The sequence below is a fragment of the Lepidochelys kempii genome, chromosome 5 (genome assembly GCF_965140285.1).
Source record: "Lepidochelys kempii isolate rLepKem1 chromosome 5, rLepKem1.hap1, whole genome shotgun sequence".
NCBI classification, from domain to species: Eukaryota; Metazoa; Chordata; order Testudines; family Cheloniidae; genus Lepidochelys; species Lepidochelys kempii.
In genome coordinates this window covers 87,474,879-87,487,196 of record NC_136384.1, presented here as the reverse complement: position 1 = coordinate 87,487,196, position 12,318 = coordinate 87,474,879, and the positions used below count along the sequence as shown (strand labels likewise).

Here is a 12,318-nt window from a genome sequence, read left to right as displayed (position 1 = left end):
CCCATGGTGACTGCTCTGGTCACTGGTTTGAACTCTGCTGCCCTGCAGGACACAAGCATGCATACCTTGTGTCCAAGGTACCAAGCTACCAAGCATGCAGGCCTTTAAAGCCCTGAGAATTTTTGAAATTCCTTTTCCTGCTTGCTTGGCATGGACAGCTCATATAGCATCTTCCCAGCTGACCATGCCAGCTCCCTGCAGCAAACACACACCTGACTAGAGTACACTGCAGTTGTTGGCTCTGCTGAGTCTGTGGGGAGAGAAGACTGTGCAGTCACAGCTCCCCTCCAGCCATAGGAACTTGAATACTTACAGACAGATTGCTCATGGCATGGAGGAGAAGGGGCAAGATAGGCACACGCAGCAGTGCCATGCTAAGATCAAGGAGCTGAGGCAGATGTACCAGAAGGCAACGGAGACCAATTGTCACTCTGGTGCGTTGCCAAAGATATGCCACTTGTACAAGGAGATGCACGGCATCCTTGGCAGTGACCATACCTCCACTGCCAACAGTCCCATGGATACTTCAGGGGGGGCTAGCGCCAGTGGCCTGAGGACAAAATGGTGGACAAGGAAGTGGGGTTGGAGGAGGATGGGGGACAGACAACAGGGATGTCCAGTGGCATGGCAAGCCAGGACCTCTTTTTTCACTCCAGAGGGCTCTTACCAGTCCCAGAACTCTGGCTCTGGTACACCTGATGCAGGAGAGGGGAACTCCAGTAAGTACTCATTGTTCTTTAATACTGCAGGGAGACATGAGGTAGAGCCTAGGTGTTTTGTTTTTGTTGTTTGGTTCAGGATAGAAGAGGGATAGATATAACCAACACAAGCACCGTCTGTATTTCCTTCTCATTCCCTTGTGCAGCTAGGCAGAGGGGATCCTGTGGTAAAGTTTGTTGAGGCATACCGGGTTGTCCTGGAAATCCTCCATTGAGTTCTCTAGGAAACTTTCCTGAGTACTCTGCAATCCTCTGCTGAAGGTTTCTTGGGAGTGCTGCCTTGTTTCTTCCCCTACGGTAGGAAACTTTGCCATGCCAATTGGCAGTTATTTGTGCAGGCAACAAAGCAGCACACAGGCGAGCAGCATACAGACCTGGTCTGCAGCCACACGCATGCAGAAGCTGCATCCTTGTATTCTCAGTTACCCCCAGAAGCGAGATATCAGCTGATTTCACCCCCACCTTTGGAAAACGGTGTCAGTATTCAGAATAGTATCTCTAGATGCTTGTAGTGATACCCCTCTGAAACGCCCCCAGCCTTTGTCTCAACTTGCTCCTTGCGCCGAACTCACCAAGGTTATGGCTCTCGCTGTGTGCCTCCAAGGGAAAGTGAGAAAGTGGTGTATCTAACTTGTATGAATTAAGGCTGTGAGTGTACTCACAATAGTGCCTCTATCTACTGTTTCTTTAGCTTCTGCAGATGTGCCTTTGAGGGTCTCCTGCACACTAGCTGAATGGCTCAGCCTGATAAGGAGACAAATCCAGAGGAATAAGGAAGACATACTCTGGGAGGTGGTGCAATCCTCTGATGCTGCTGACAGCGAGCAGAGAGCATGGAGAGAGGCTATCAGTCAGAAACTGCATATGGATAGCAAGGAGCGGATTATAGAGGGGCAGGAGTGGATGACAGAGCTGCTCAAGGACCAGACAGACATGAGGAATAATGCTATTTTCGGTACATGAAAAAGTGTTCTGTAGTGTATTATCGAACAGAATCAAACTGGATCTAGATGAAAAATTGAGTAATGAGCAAGCAGGCTTCAGACTTAAAAGATTGTGTGTGGATCACATTTACTCTGAAACAATTAAGAAAGAGCCCGCCTAGCAGAGAAGATTAGTCTTTAACTTCATAGATTTCACCGGAGCTTTCAACTGCATTTATAGAGTCACTATGAAAGATTTTGCAACAATAACAGCTTCCTAGAAAGATAGTGTCACTGATCAAGATACCGTATGACGTTTCAAAATGCAGTGTAAGGACAGAAAGTAGAGAGACCATTTGGTTTGATATTGTCACTCAAGTGCTGCAGGAATGCATTTTATCACCCCTTCTTTTCTGCAACATCAAAGGAAATACAGGAGTTATGTGGAGTGGAGGAAAACTTCAAGGTCTTGATTTTGCAGATAACATGGTTCGGTTGGACAAAGAAGACAATGCCATGAAAAAGATTGCTACCAGTGTCAAATGTGAGGCTGCCAAAGTTAGATTAAGAATCAGCCAAAACAAAACAAAAAACATGTCATGATCATTGAAAGAGGAGTCAGCAATGATGGTGCATATGTGATTGATAGGAAAGAAGATGGCACGGTTAACAAGACTGTATATCTTGGAAACACAATCAGAGCTGATGGTTAACTCTATAAGGAGGCAGAAGCAAGAACTGAGAAGGCAATGGAGCTTTTAGGAGACAGCCAAACATCTGCAAAATAAAGTAGATCCACAGAAGAACCAAGATAAAGTTATACAATGTCATTGTAACACTCATAGTGTTATGCACTTCTGAAACTTGCCTAGTGCTAGAAGTTCACAACAGGAAACAGTACATTCTATCAGAAATATTGGTGAAGAATAGGTGGTGTCCGCTGGTGGGCTAAAGTAATCAATACTGATGTGTTACAGAGGGCTAGTCAATAGACTGTAGAGACAATGATTCAAGAAAGAAGGTTGAAGTGGTTTGGATACGTTGTACAGATGTCAAAAATATTCCTAGACAAGCCCTTGACTGGATGTCACCTGGTGAAACGTAGAAAAGAGGACAATGGATGACATGACATGCTGCTGTCACAGAAACAGACTATGATGGAGCAAGAAACAGCACTAGAGAGACCGAAGTGGACTCTGGTTTGCCTCCTGTGTCACAAGGCATGGGAACATCTAATCTAGTCTTTCCCTTACCCTGTCCATGTGTTGCAGGAAAAGAGCAAATGACTTGTCACATTTGGAGTGTGTGGACCTGTTACTATAACGATAAGAGTAGCATTTCTCTGTTTTGGCAATTAAGGGGCAGTGGAGATAAACATGGGAGGGAATGAGAAAGAGGGAGAAGATACAGAACAGAAAGAATGGAAGAGAAGAGGTAATGATTCAAGTAACATTGGATAGAGAGAGTAAGGAAAGGGACAAAATGAAGAGAGAAAGTGGAGAGTGAAAAAAGAAAGGAGATAGCAGGTAAAAAGCAAAATATTTGGGTGGAAATTATACCCTCCCTTGTATTCCATTGCCATCAGGGTCCAACAATTCAGTGGGGTAAGGATTCACCCTCTGAAGTCAATGTGAGTTTTGCCCTTGACTTCAGTGGAGCTGTAAGGGTACATTTACACTGCAGTAAAAGACCCACACCAGTGTAGACACTTGGGCTGGAACCCAGGCTCTGGGAACAAAAGGAGAGTGGGTCTCAGAGCCCAGGCTCCAGCCCAAGCCTGAATGTCTGCACGGCTATTTTTTGTCTGCAGCCCAAGCCCAAGTCAGCTGACCTGGGCTCAGACTCAGTACCACAGGTGTTTTTATTGTAGTGTAGACGTACCCTGAGTGTCTCTGTCCCTCACTCTATCTCTGGAAATTTGAGAGGTAGTGCTCTATATGGAATAAACTACCAAGGGCAGAAATAGAAGTTATAACTAACGCTATGATTTAATCATGGGTATTTTTAGTAAAAGGCATGGACTGGTCACAGGGCTGCAGAGCCATGCCAGCAGTGGCCGCTGTGGCTGTTCCCTGGGGTCAGCCACACTGTCCGCTGCAGAAGTCACAGAGGTTGTGGAAAGTCACAGAATCTGTGACTTCCACGACCACCATGACACACACGGAACTCTAGCTATAACTATACATTGTTTTAAAAAGGCATGAGACCAGTATTTGGAGTATAATAATTAAGTTGTGTGTCTACCAATTCTAACTTAATTGAAGTGATGGAGTTTTAAACAGACTGTCTTGCATTCTTCCATCTTTGAATTTTTCCTCTCTGTAAGTTTATTTGTAAAATTAGGAAAAGGACTACAAGAATAAAACAACAAACTCCCTTCTTATCAAAAGATAGAAATGACACTAGTAGTGACATCAGAATGGATGGGAAGCAATTTGAGCAGATTATCAGCTATGATGAATCATAGCTAATGTAGGTTTATGACAAACTACAATACTCTAGGACAGTGGTTCTCAATCAGCAGTACGTGTAACCCATGGGGGTACCACCTGGAAGACCTCTGAGTACATCAACTCATCTAGATATTTGCCTAGTTTTACAACAGGCTACGTAAAAAGCACTAACAAAGTCAATACAAAGTAAATTTCATGGACAATGATTTGTTTATACTGCTCTGTATACTATACACTGAAAGGTAAGTACAATATTTATATTCCAGTTTATTTTATAATTATATGGTAAAAATGAGAAAGTAGGGAATTTTTCAGTAACAATGTGCTGTGACACTTTTGTATTTTTATGTCTGATTTTATGTGTGTTTAGGTGAGGTGAAACTTGGGGGTACACAAGACAAATCAGACTCTTGAAAGGGGTACAGTAATTTGGAAATGTTGAGAGCCACTACTCTAGGGAGTAAACTAACACAACTAATCTCATGTATTAATGTTCTGAGGGGAAAAAAAGCATAGTTGTATATGACCTGCATATAAGTATCTGTTTACTTAAAATTAGAAGAGGGAAACATTTTTAAAATTTTCTTTATTATGCAAATTGAAAACATCAATCACCATCAACTTTATTACACTCCAAATTTGCACATATATGGTGAATTCCCTCAGCCTCTAAAAAGGACCTTTCCCATTTTCACAATTCCCTGCAAGGAAAAAATATAATAGGCTACACATTACTTTTAAAAGAGCACTCCACTGCAATTCTCAATGAGGACAGAGTTTCAGTTACAGGAAGGAAGTTGTTTATTTCATAAATTTTAAGCCTTTACAATAAGTCAGAACCACAACAAATGGTTCTAACCCTATTAACTGTAATTTTATTTGTAAGTAGTGACTTAATACAACTGAAAAGATCTTCTCTTCATTGTAATAAGTACATTGTAATTGTTCTAGACTTTAGGACATATGTGGAAGAGTCAAAATGTTCTATTTTCTGAAAGCTTTGTTCTTGAACTCCAAGTAAGTGTGAAAACAACTCATTTATAAATGAGTAAAAATAAACAGACTTTCCTTACCTGTCTATAATACCACACAAGTCTATCTGAAGGTTACTGAAGTTACCAAGGGAATTTTGCTGTACTGAAATTAGATCCACTGCTTTGTTCCCAGTGGTAATAAGTCTCATACATCCTTGAAAACCGGCAAATGGACTTTTACATTCAGAGCTGTCGCCATTGTTAGGACACCCTGAAACAAACAAACAAAAATAACTGATTTTGGAAAAGATTCATCTTACAAAATCAATTTGTATATTTCAATCCGTACTCTAAAAGCCAATTGAAAGCTGCTGATTTCCTGTCTCTGGGGGCTTTGTGGGGAGAGTTTAGCCATGAGCTCCTTTGAATGACGACGTTGAACCTATTGGCCTTGTAGTATAACATTTTTGTAGTATAATCATTTTTGTTTATAATCATTTTTGTTATTATACTACAGTATAATCATTTTTGTTATTATACTACATTTTTGTTATGAACATTTTTGTTCCTGTGTACTGATGTGATTTTTATAAGGAATTACATCAAAGAACTGGAGGGAAAAAAAACCCCAAACATCAAAACACAAATTCAAATGAGGTTTAGCTTTATGGAAATAAGCTGTTCACAAACACACTGGTGTTATCAGTCAAAATATTGAGAGTGTGTGACTTGGAAAAATAACTTATTTTATAACTCTTACACAATCCAAGTTAAAATACAAATAAAATGAGCTACTGAATATACTGATGTTTATTTATTATTATAATTTTTGTTTTGGTAATTTTTAAAAGGTATACACATATATTATCTTTGAACACACAAATATAGTGCAAGTAAAATACATAAATGAAGTGCACTGAAAGAAACCAGATCAGCAGGCATATTGTGAAAATGTTGCTGCAGGGGAAGAAAAGGATACAATGAGTAGATCATAGTAAATTAATAATATATGTAAATCAGTTATCTACTGTAGTATTCAGGTTGTTTTAGGGGGGAGGGGAAATTCCATTTAGGACTCATTCACTTTGATATACAAAACACTAACAGGTTACTAGCAGCTACATCACAAAATATGCCTCCAATTTATTGTTTGCTGGCTTTCTTCCAGAGGTCAATGTTACAACAGGAATGATGCACAGGGACGCTACTTTGCTCTTAATCAAACAATATAGTCTCCTGGGTGAGATCAGTCAAAGAGCTTCTTGTCTCCTAATGTGTGCATGCAATGACTTAAAGACACTTCCACATTCCATTGAGCTAATAGGTATTTTCTAAATCCTGCAAAAGGATGGTGGGATTTATTCTATGGGAAAATGAAAACTAAGGAATACATTGAAGTGAATGAAAAACAGCACTGAAAGCTTGGAGAGATTTTCAAAAAGTATATACTACAAAACATGAAGAAAAACAAGGGCTCCTCCTCTGGCAAGGCATTGGACTCCCTCAACTCTTATTGCTTTGTACAGGAGTTGAAAGTGTTTAGGACCTCATCTGTACTGGAACCTAAGAATTACAACATTTGAATCATATACTGCTCAATGGGACTAAAGATTTTATCCATGGAAATAATAACCAATTCTGTCCTAATTCACACCCTTGCAAGTCAATGGAATTGCAAAAGTCCAAGGGAGGGCAAAATTAACCCACTTATATATGTATATAATAAAATAAAAACCCATAAGAACCTTAAAGATCTGTTTTATTAAATAGTCTTTTTGTAACTTGTAGCAAGACAATCACTAATTGAATTTTTACAATTAATTGTGCATTTTTAAAATAACTAGCTCACAGATAATTAGTAACGTTTAATTAATTTTGCAATTACTTTTTTTCTCATAGCATTCTGAAGTTCTATTTTCTCCAGAATAAATTTAATCCAGTCTTATATTCTTTCATAACCTTTTGTCTTTTGAAATATTTTGTCTTCTCATCATTCTATTAATAAACAATAAATATTTTACATTAATATTAATGGAAGTGTTCTTCAGGCTTGTGGTCAGCATTCTAAGTTATATATCAAAGTGAAAGCAATAATTCCATAAATCATGCAATTCACCCTATGTGAATATGTATTTTTCATTAATCTCTCCTTGTCCTTATAGTTGCCAATCACTGTTATCATTTCCAAGTAAAAGAACTGGAATATTTGGCATTTTCTTGACTCCTGTGTGACCTGTATTAGTACTTGCCCGCAAAGCTAAAGAATTTCCAGACTAATTAAACAGATTCTTAGCCAAGATTAAATTTCTCTCTAATATTTTGTATTCCCGATGAAAATACATTTCTTCTACTGGAATGCTTCTCCTCGTATTTATACACTACATATTTCAGCAAATTCCGACATGACATGACAAAAAGAAATGGTGTTCCAAACTCAGTTGCTTTTCATCAGCCATTTCCCAAGTTCAGATGACATTGTACAAGCTGCTGACTTGATCATAAAGCTGGACTCAGAGAAGCTGAGGATAGGTCCATTAGTAAATAAGTATGTGTTTTAACTAAGAAATTAAAAGACAACTTACTGCTGAAGCAAACAGAACCGCCAATAATTATTTTTCAAATGCTCTCAAAACTTCAATACAACACAAACTTCAGTACAGCCATACACATTACTTACCACTTAAGTGAGAGTGCAGCAACGAAAATTAACCCCTATAGATAATAGGCATTACTATATCACAACATCATAATAATTAGGAGCAGAAAAAGATGCTGTAGTAAACCCAGGCTTGATTCTTTCCTGTGACAGAACTCCTCTTAGCACATTTAGGGGGGAGGGGATAAAAATTCCTGATTCTTAGGGCCAGCCACAGCCCTAATTGTTATAACAATGCAATATAGGGGACTATATTTTCAAAAGTGCCTAATGATTTTGCGTTCCCAGCCTCATAAAGGGGACTGAGTTTTAAAGAGTGCTGAGCACCCACACTTGAAAGTCAGGCCTCCTTAAGGAGACTCAAGTTGAGCACATAAAACTTGAAGCAAGCCAAATCATTAGGCACATTTGAAAATGTAGGCCATGAGCAACAAGCATTGTTTATTTATAGGCTGTTATCAGTATAAACAACAATAGCTTCTTTCACCTCCAAAGTAGTAGGTGTCTCCTGAATAAATATGAATAGGTACAGCAGCATGAGCAGATGAGGTCACATCATTGTCCACCATTAGGCTCATACGGCTCCTTTTGGCAGACAACGAAATGGAATGCCACTGGCCATTATTTAATCCAGCACCTAGGAGGAAAAACAAGAGTAAGCTGAAACACCTACAAGTACTATTTGTTAAACTAGTTGATCTTCATAGGTTTTAAATGGAAAGCATATGATAAGCATTTAATAAACTACAGTTACTCAGCTATACAAAGAAAGAAAAAAAGAAAGAGGGGCTATCATTATGTTATGTGAAAACATAGAACCTTCTTCCATTCCTTTTCCTTACTTTTGGTAGTTAAAATACTTTCAGTGGATGGCAAGTGATGTTCCTAATTATCAATATTACATCTCTTTAATGTTAATGCCTATTTTGTGTCCTAACTGAGTAGGGTCTTCTGGAAAGAAGCACACAGAGATAATTTCATAATTAAGATTCCACAGACCTTGCAGCTCACAGAACACAGCGAGCAGCTTCTCTAACCATGACTAAATGAACTCTGTAGTAAAACCCCCAAACCTGGAATGAACTCCCATGACCCAGCTGCTATACTTAATACTCTAACAGAAAAACCTGGCATGCATAATGGAATGAATTCTCCATAAACACTACACCAATAGAAAATGCCCCCTCTCAGCCTAAGAAGGTTAGTTAAGACAAAATCATGGTGTCTGATACAGTACTTTACAGATAGCACACAACATTACAGCAGCTATTGCCAGGACAGTATTTAATCTTTGAAAATCAAATGTAGCCATTACCTTGAAACCCACAACAATATCAAAATGTTGTAAATGCTGGAACAACTAATGCAACTATCATGTCAATGTTAGAATATTTATTTTTGTTTGGTTGTCCATTTTATAGGGACTTTGGGGATGACATCTTGAGGTTGTTCACCAGGAGTTTAGGCATATCATACTAGTTGATATTAACTAGAGTTGCATAGGTGAATATATCAGGTAACAAACTAAAGCCTCTATCCAGAAAAGCTCTTAAGCATATTAACTTTAAGCACATGCTTAAGTGCAGTTTGGAATAAGGATCCTCTCTTGAATCAGGACCAAATGATGTAGCCCCTGAAATATTTAGGGCTCTTTTCTTCACTTGTATAATCTGCAGAGAGATTAGATTTGTGTGTTATTTGAGTAACTGGTTTTCCTATTGAAATGTCATTTATTTCTATGGAATGTAGAATTTGGTGTGTATTCTGGGAAAATTGCAAGCAATTAGAACCATGCATTTATGTTAAAAACGGAGAAAGAAAAACATAACAAAAAGGAAGAAAAGGTTCAGATGGCCAAGATACCCATCAGACAGGATTATTTAAAGTATTATAAAACAAGCACATAAGAGAGTTTTAACTTGCACAGCAGCACACACTGAGGATATAAATCTCAGTTTCATAGACCTTGGCAGAATGACAAGGGGTGTATATCCACATGGATAAACTGTGTGTGAAGAAGATCTCTAACACATTGGACACTAACATGTTGTTTCTTTACATTTGACTTATGTATCTTTTATCTTTCCCTATTTGTTTTTCCATTTCAACAAGCACATTTGTTGTGGACTCTAAAAGGAGAAATTTATTCTCTATTCAAATTATAATTCTGCTATACTCCCTCCTTAGGCGGAATCTCAGGAAAACTGTGGCCTATAGATTGTCTTGTCCTGCCCTGATGCCTTCTTGAAGAGGAATCCTTCAACAACAGGGGTTCTTTACTGCTGTTCTGCCAAAATGCTGACAGTGATTCTTTGGAGCAGTGATGTTCAATGGAAAGAGGATATCTGAAGATCTAAAGTGTGATCCTTCTTACTTCCCAAGAAAAGGGAAACAAAATATGTAAGTGGCAGATTTGGTGGCTCTAGCAGTAGTTAGAAGAACTATAACATGGTGGCACCCACGTTTCATGAGCACCCCGTAACCAGGTGTGCGTCTGCACCTGTCTCAGTCTATGGTGACTCATCAGAGATTTCTCAAGGGTTTTGGTGACTCAGGCTATGTGAGACATAAACAAACACACCCCTTCCAGGGTATGAATCCAAGGGTACGTCTTCACTACCCGCCAGCTTGGTGGGTAGTGATCGATCTATCGGGGATCGATATATTGCATCTCGTCTAGACACGATAAATCAATCCCCGAATTGATGCCTGTACTCCACCTCAGCAGGAGGAGTAAGCGGAGTCAATGGGGGAGCCGCCGCAGTGTACTCGCTGCCATGAGGATGGCCAGGTAACTTGAACTAAGATACTTCGACTTCAGCTACATGAATAGTGTCGCAGAAGTTGCATATCTTAGTTCGAACCCCCCCACAGTGTAGCCCAGGCCCAAGAGGGCCCTTCTGGTGTCCTCAATACTGTCTTTACACAATCCTGACCCTGGTATCAAGCTGTACCCCAGGGCTTCCTTCCTGGAGGCAATGGTTTTGCCCTCTCTGGGCCCTTCTAGTCCCAGCTCTCCAGCTGGGCCACTATATAGTTCAGTTCCCCTTCTGGGGGGTGTATCAAAGTCCAATATAGTCTAATCCCTGACCATCTTTGGAGTCTTTAATCTCCTTTCTGAGGTTAGTTCAACTCTGGGATTAAGGTCACTCCATCTGTAGCTGGTGGGTGGGATCCAGGCCCACCTACTACTCCAGATCCCAGGCAATGGACCCTATGAAGGGCATCCATGTGTTGCTGTGTCCCCTTTACCTCTTCACTATGCTGCTACAGATCCCTGAGCCACTTCCCTGTGGCCCTAGCACCTTCACAAGTGCTTCACCCTTACTGTAGGGCTGACATCTTGTGCTCACGCCCAGCAGCGAGCCAATAAGTCCTTCTTGGTTCCCTAGTCCCTGCCAGTGGTCCTCAGCTAGCTGGGAACACCAGCCTCAGCCCTTAAGCTCCCAACAGCAACTGACTGACTCTGGCCCTGCAGCTCCGTTTATGTGAGCCTGCTGGGCCCTGATTGGCTGTCCCTTGCAGCTTCTCTTTAATTGGCTGCTTCCCATGCAGCCTCTTGAGGCCACTTGGAGGACTCACCTCCACAGCTCCTTTCTGGGACTGGGCGTGGTAAGAATCACAAGGCTCCAGCAGTAGGCCTCAGTGCCTGGTCACAAGCATAAATAACATTATCTTGCAGGATAAACTGATTTCTGAATCATCTTCTTCAGGAAAACTTCCAACTAATGATATTTACAGAATGTGCTATTTTTCTCAAGGGAAATATTAGATGCCTTAGCCCAGATTCTCCCTTGTGTTGCCACCATGATAGATACAAAGCAGCACTAAAATAATTGTACCCAACCATAGAAAGATCATCCCACTATAGTGGGATCCTTTGGTAATACAGAACTGTCACAGCAACCACTGTTCTTCTGTTGCCAGAGTAGAAGGCATGGCTTGAGCTTCCCTACACCCTAATGATTTCCAGCTGACAAAAAGTCAAACAAAACAAAAAACAACCCTTGTGGCCATTGGTAGCTAGTGTAATTTACAGCAGCCTTCAGGGGGTTGACTTAGTATAGGGTTGTCCCAGAAAATAAAGGGAGTGCAGGAGTGCCTGGGCTACTGGCAACTTTAATATTTGAAACTGGACTGGACGAGGCACTAGAAAAATATTACTCTTATGCAGACAGTTGTTATGCAACATCATAGGGTTGGATTTATATTGACTATTTAGACCAGTGGTGGGCAACCTGTGGCCTATCAGGGTAAGCTGACTGCGGGCTGCGAGACACTTTGCGAACATTGACCATCTGCAGGCATGGCCCCCCACAGCTCCCAGTGGCCACAGTTTGCCATTCCCGGCCAATGGGCGTTGTGGGAAGCAGCAGGCCGCAGGGACGTGCTACCCACCACAGATTTATACCTATCAGATGTTATTTTCCATCTCTTCCATGATATTCTTAGTACTATTGGACAGATAGAACCAATCACATGTATCGATGTGTTTTATAAACTTCAAATAAAAAAAACACCAAAAAACCACAACTAGATAAAACAGTTCTAAACGTAAGTCTGTTAAATTGCTCCTGAAAACAACTGAACAAA

General features: G+C 40.3%; 1 protein-coding gene across 6 annotated transcripts in view; it reads right to left on the bottom strand.

The window, feature by feature from the left end:
• CNTNAP4 (contactin associated protein family member 4) overlaps positions 1-12,318 on the bottom strand; it is a 310,922-nt gene that overhangs the window by 95,983 nt on the left and 202,621 nt on the right. For all 6 annotated transcript variants that reach the window (XM_073344939.2, XM_073344938.2, XM_073344935.2 and 3 more), the window contains 2 exons: positions 8,213-8,362; positions 5,169-5,340 (listed from right to left, as the gene is read on the bottom strand). In XM_073344939.2, the coding sequence (XP_073201040.1) occupies positions 5,169-5,340; positions 8,213-8,362 (322 nt within the window). The remainder of the gene's footprint in view (positions 1-5,168; positions 5,341-8,212; positions 8,363-12,318) is intronic.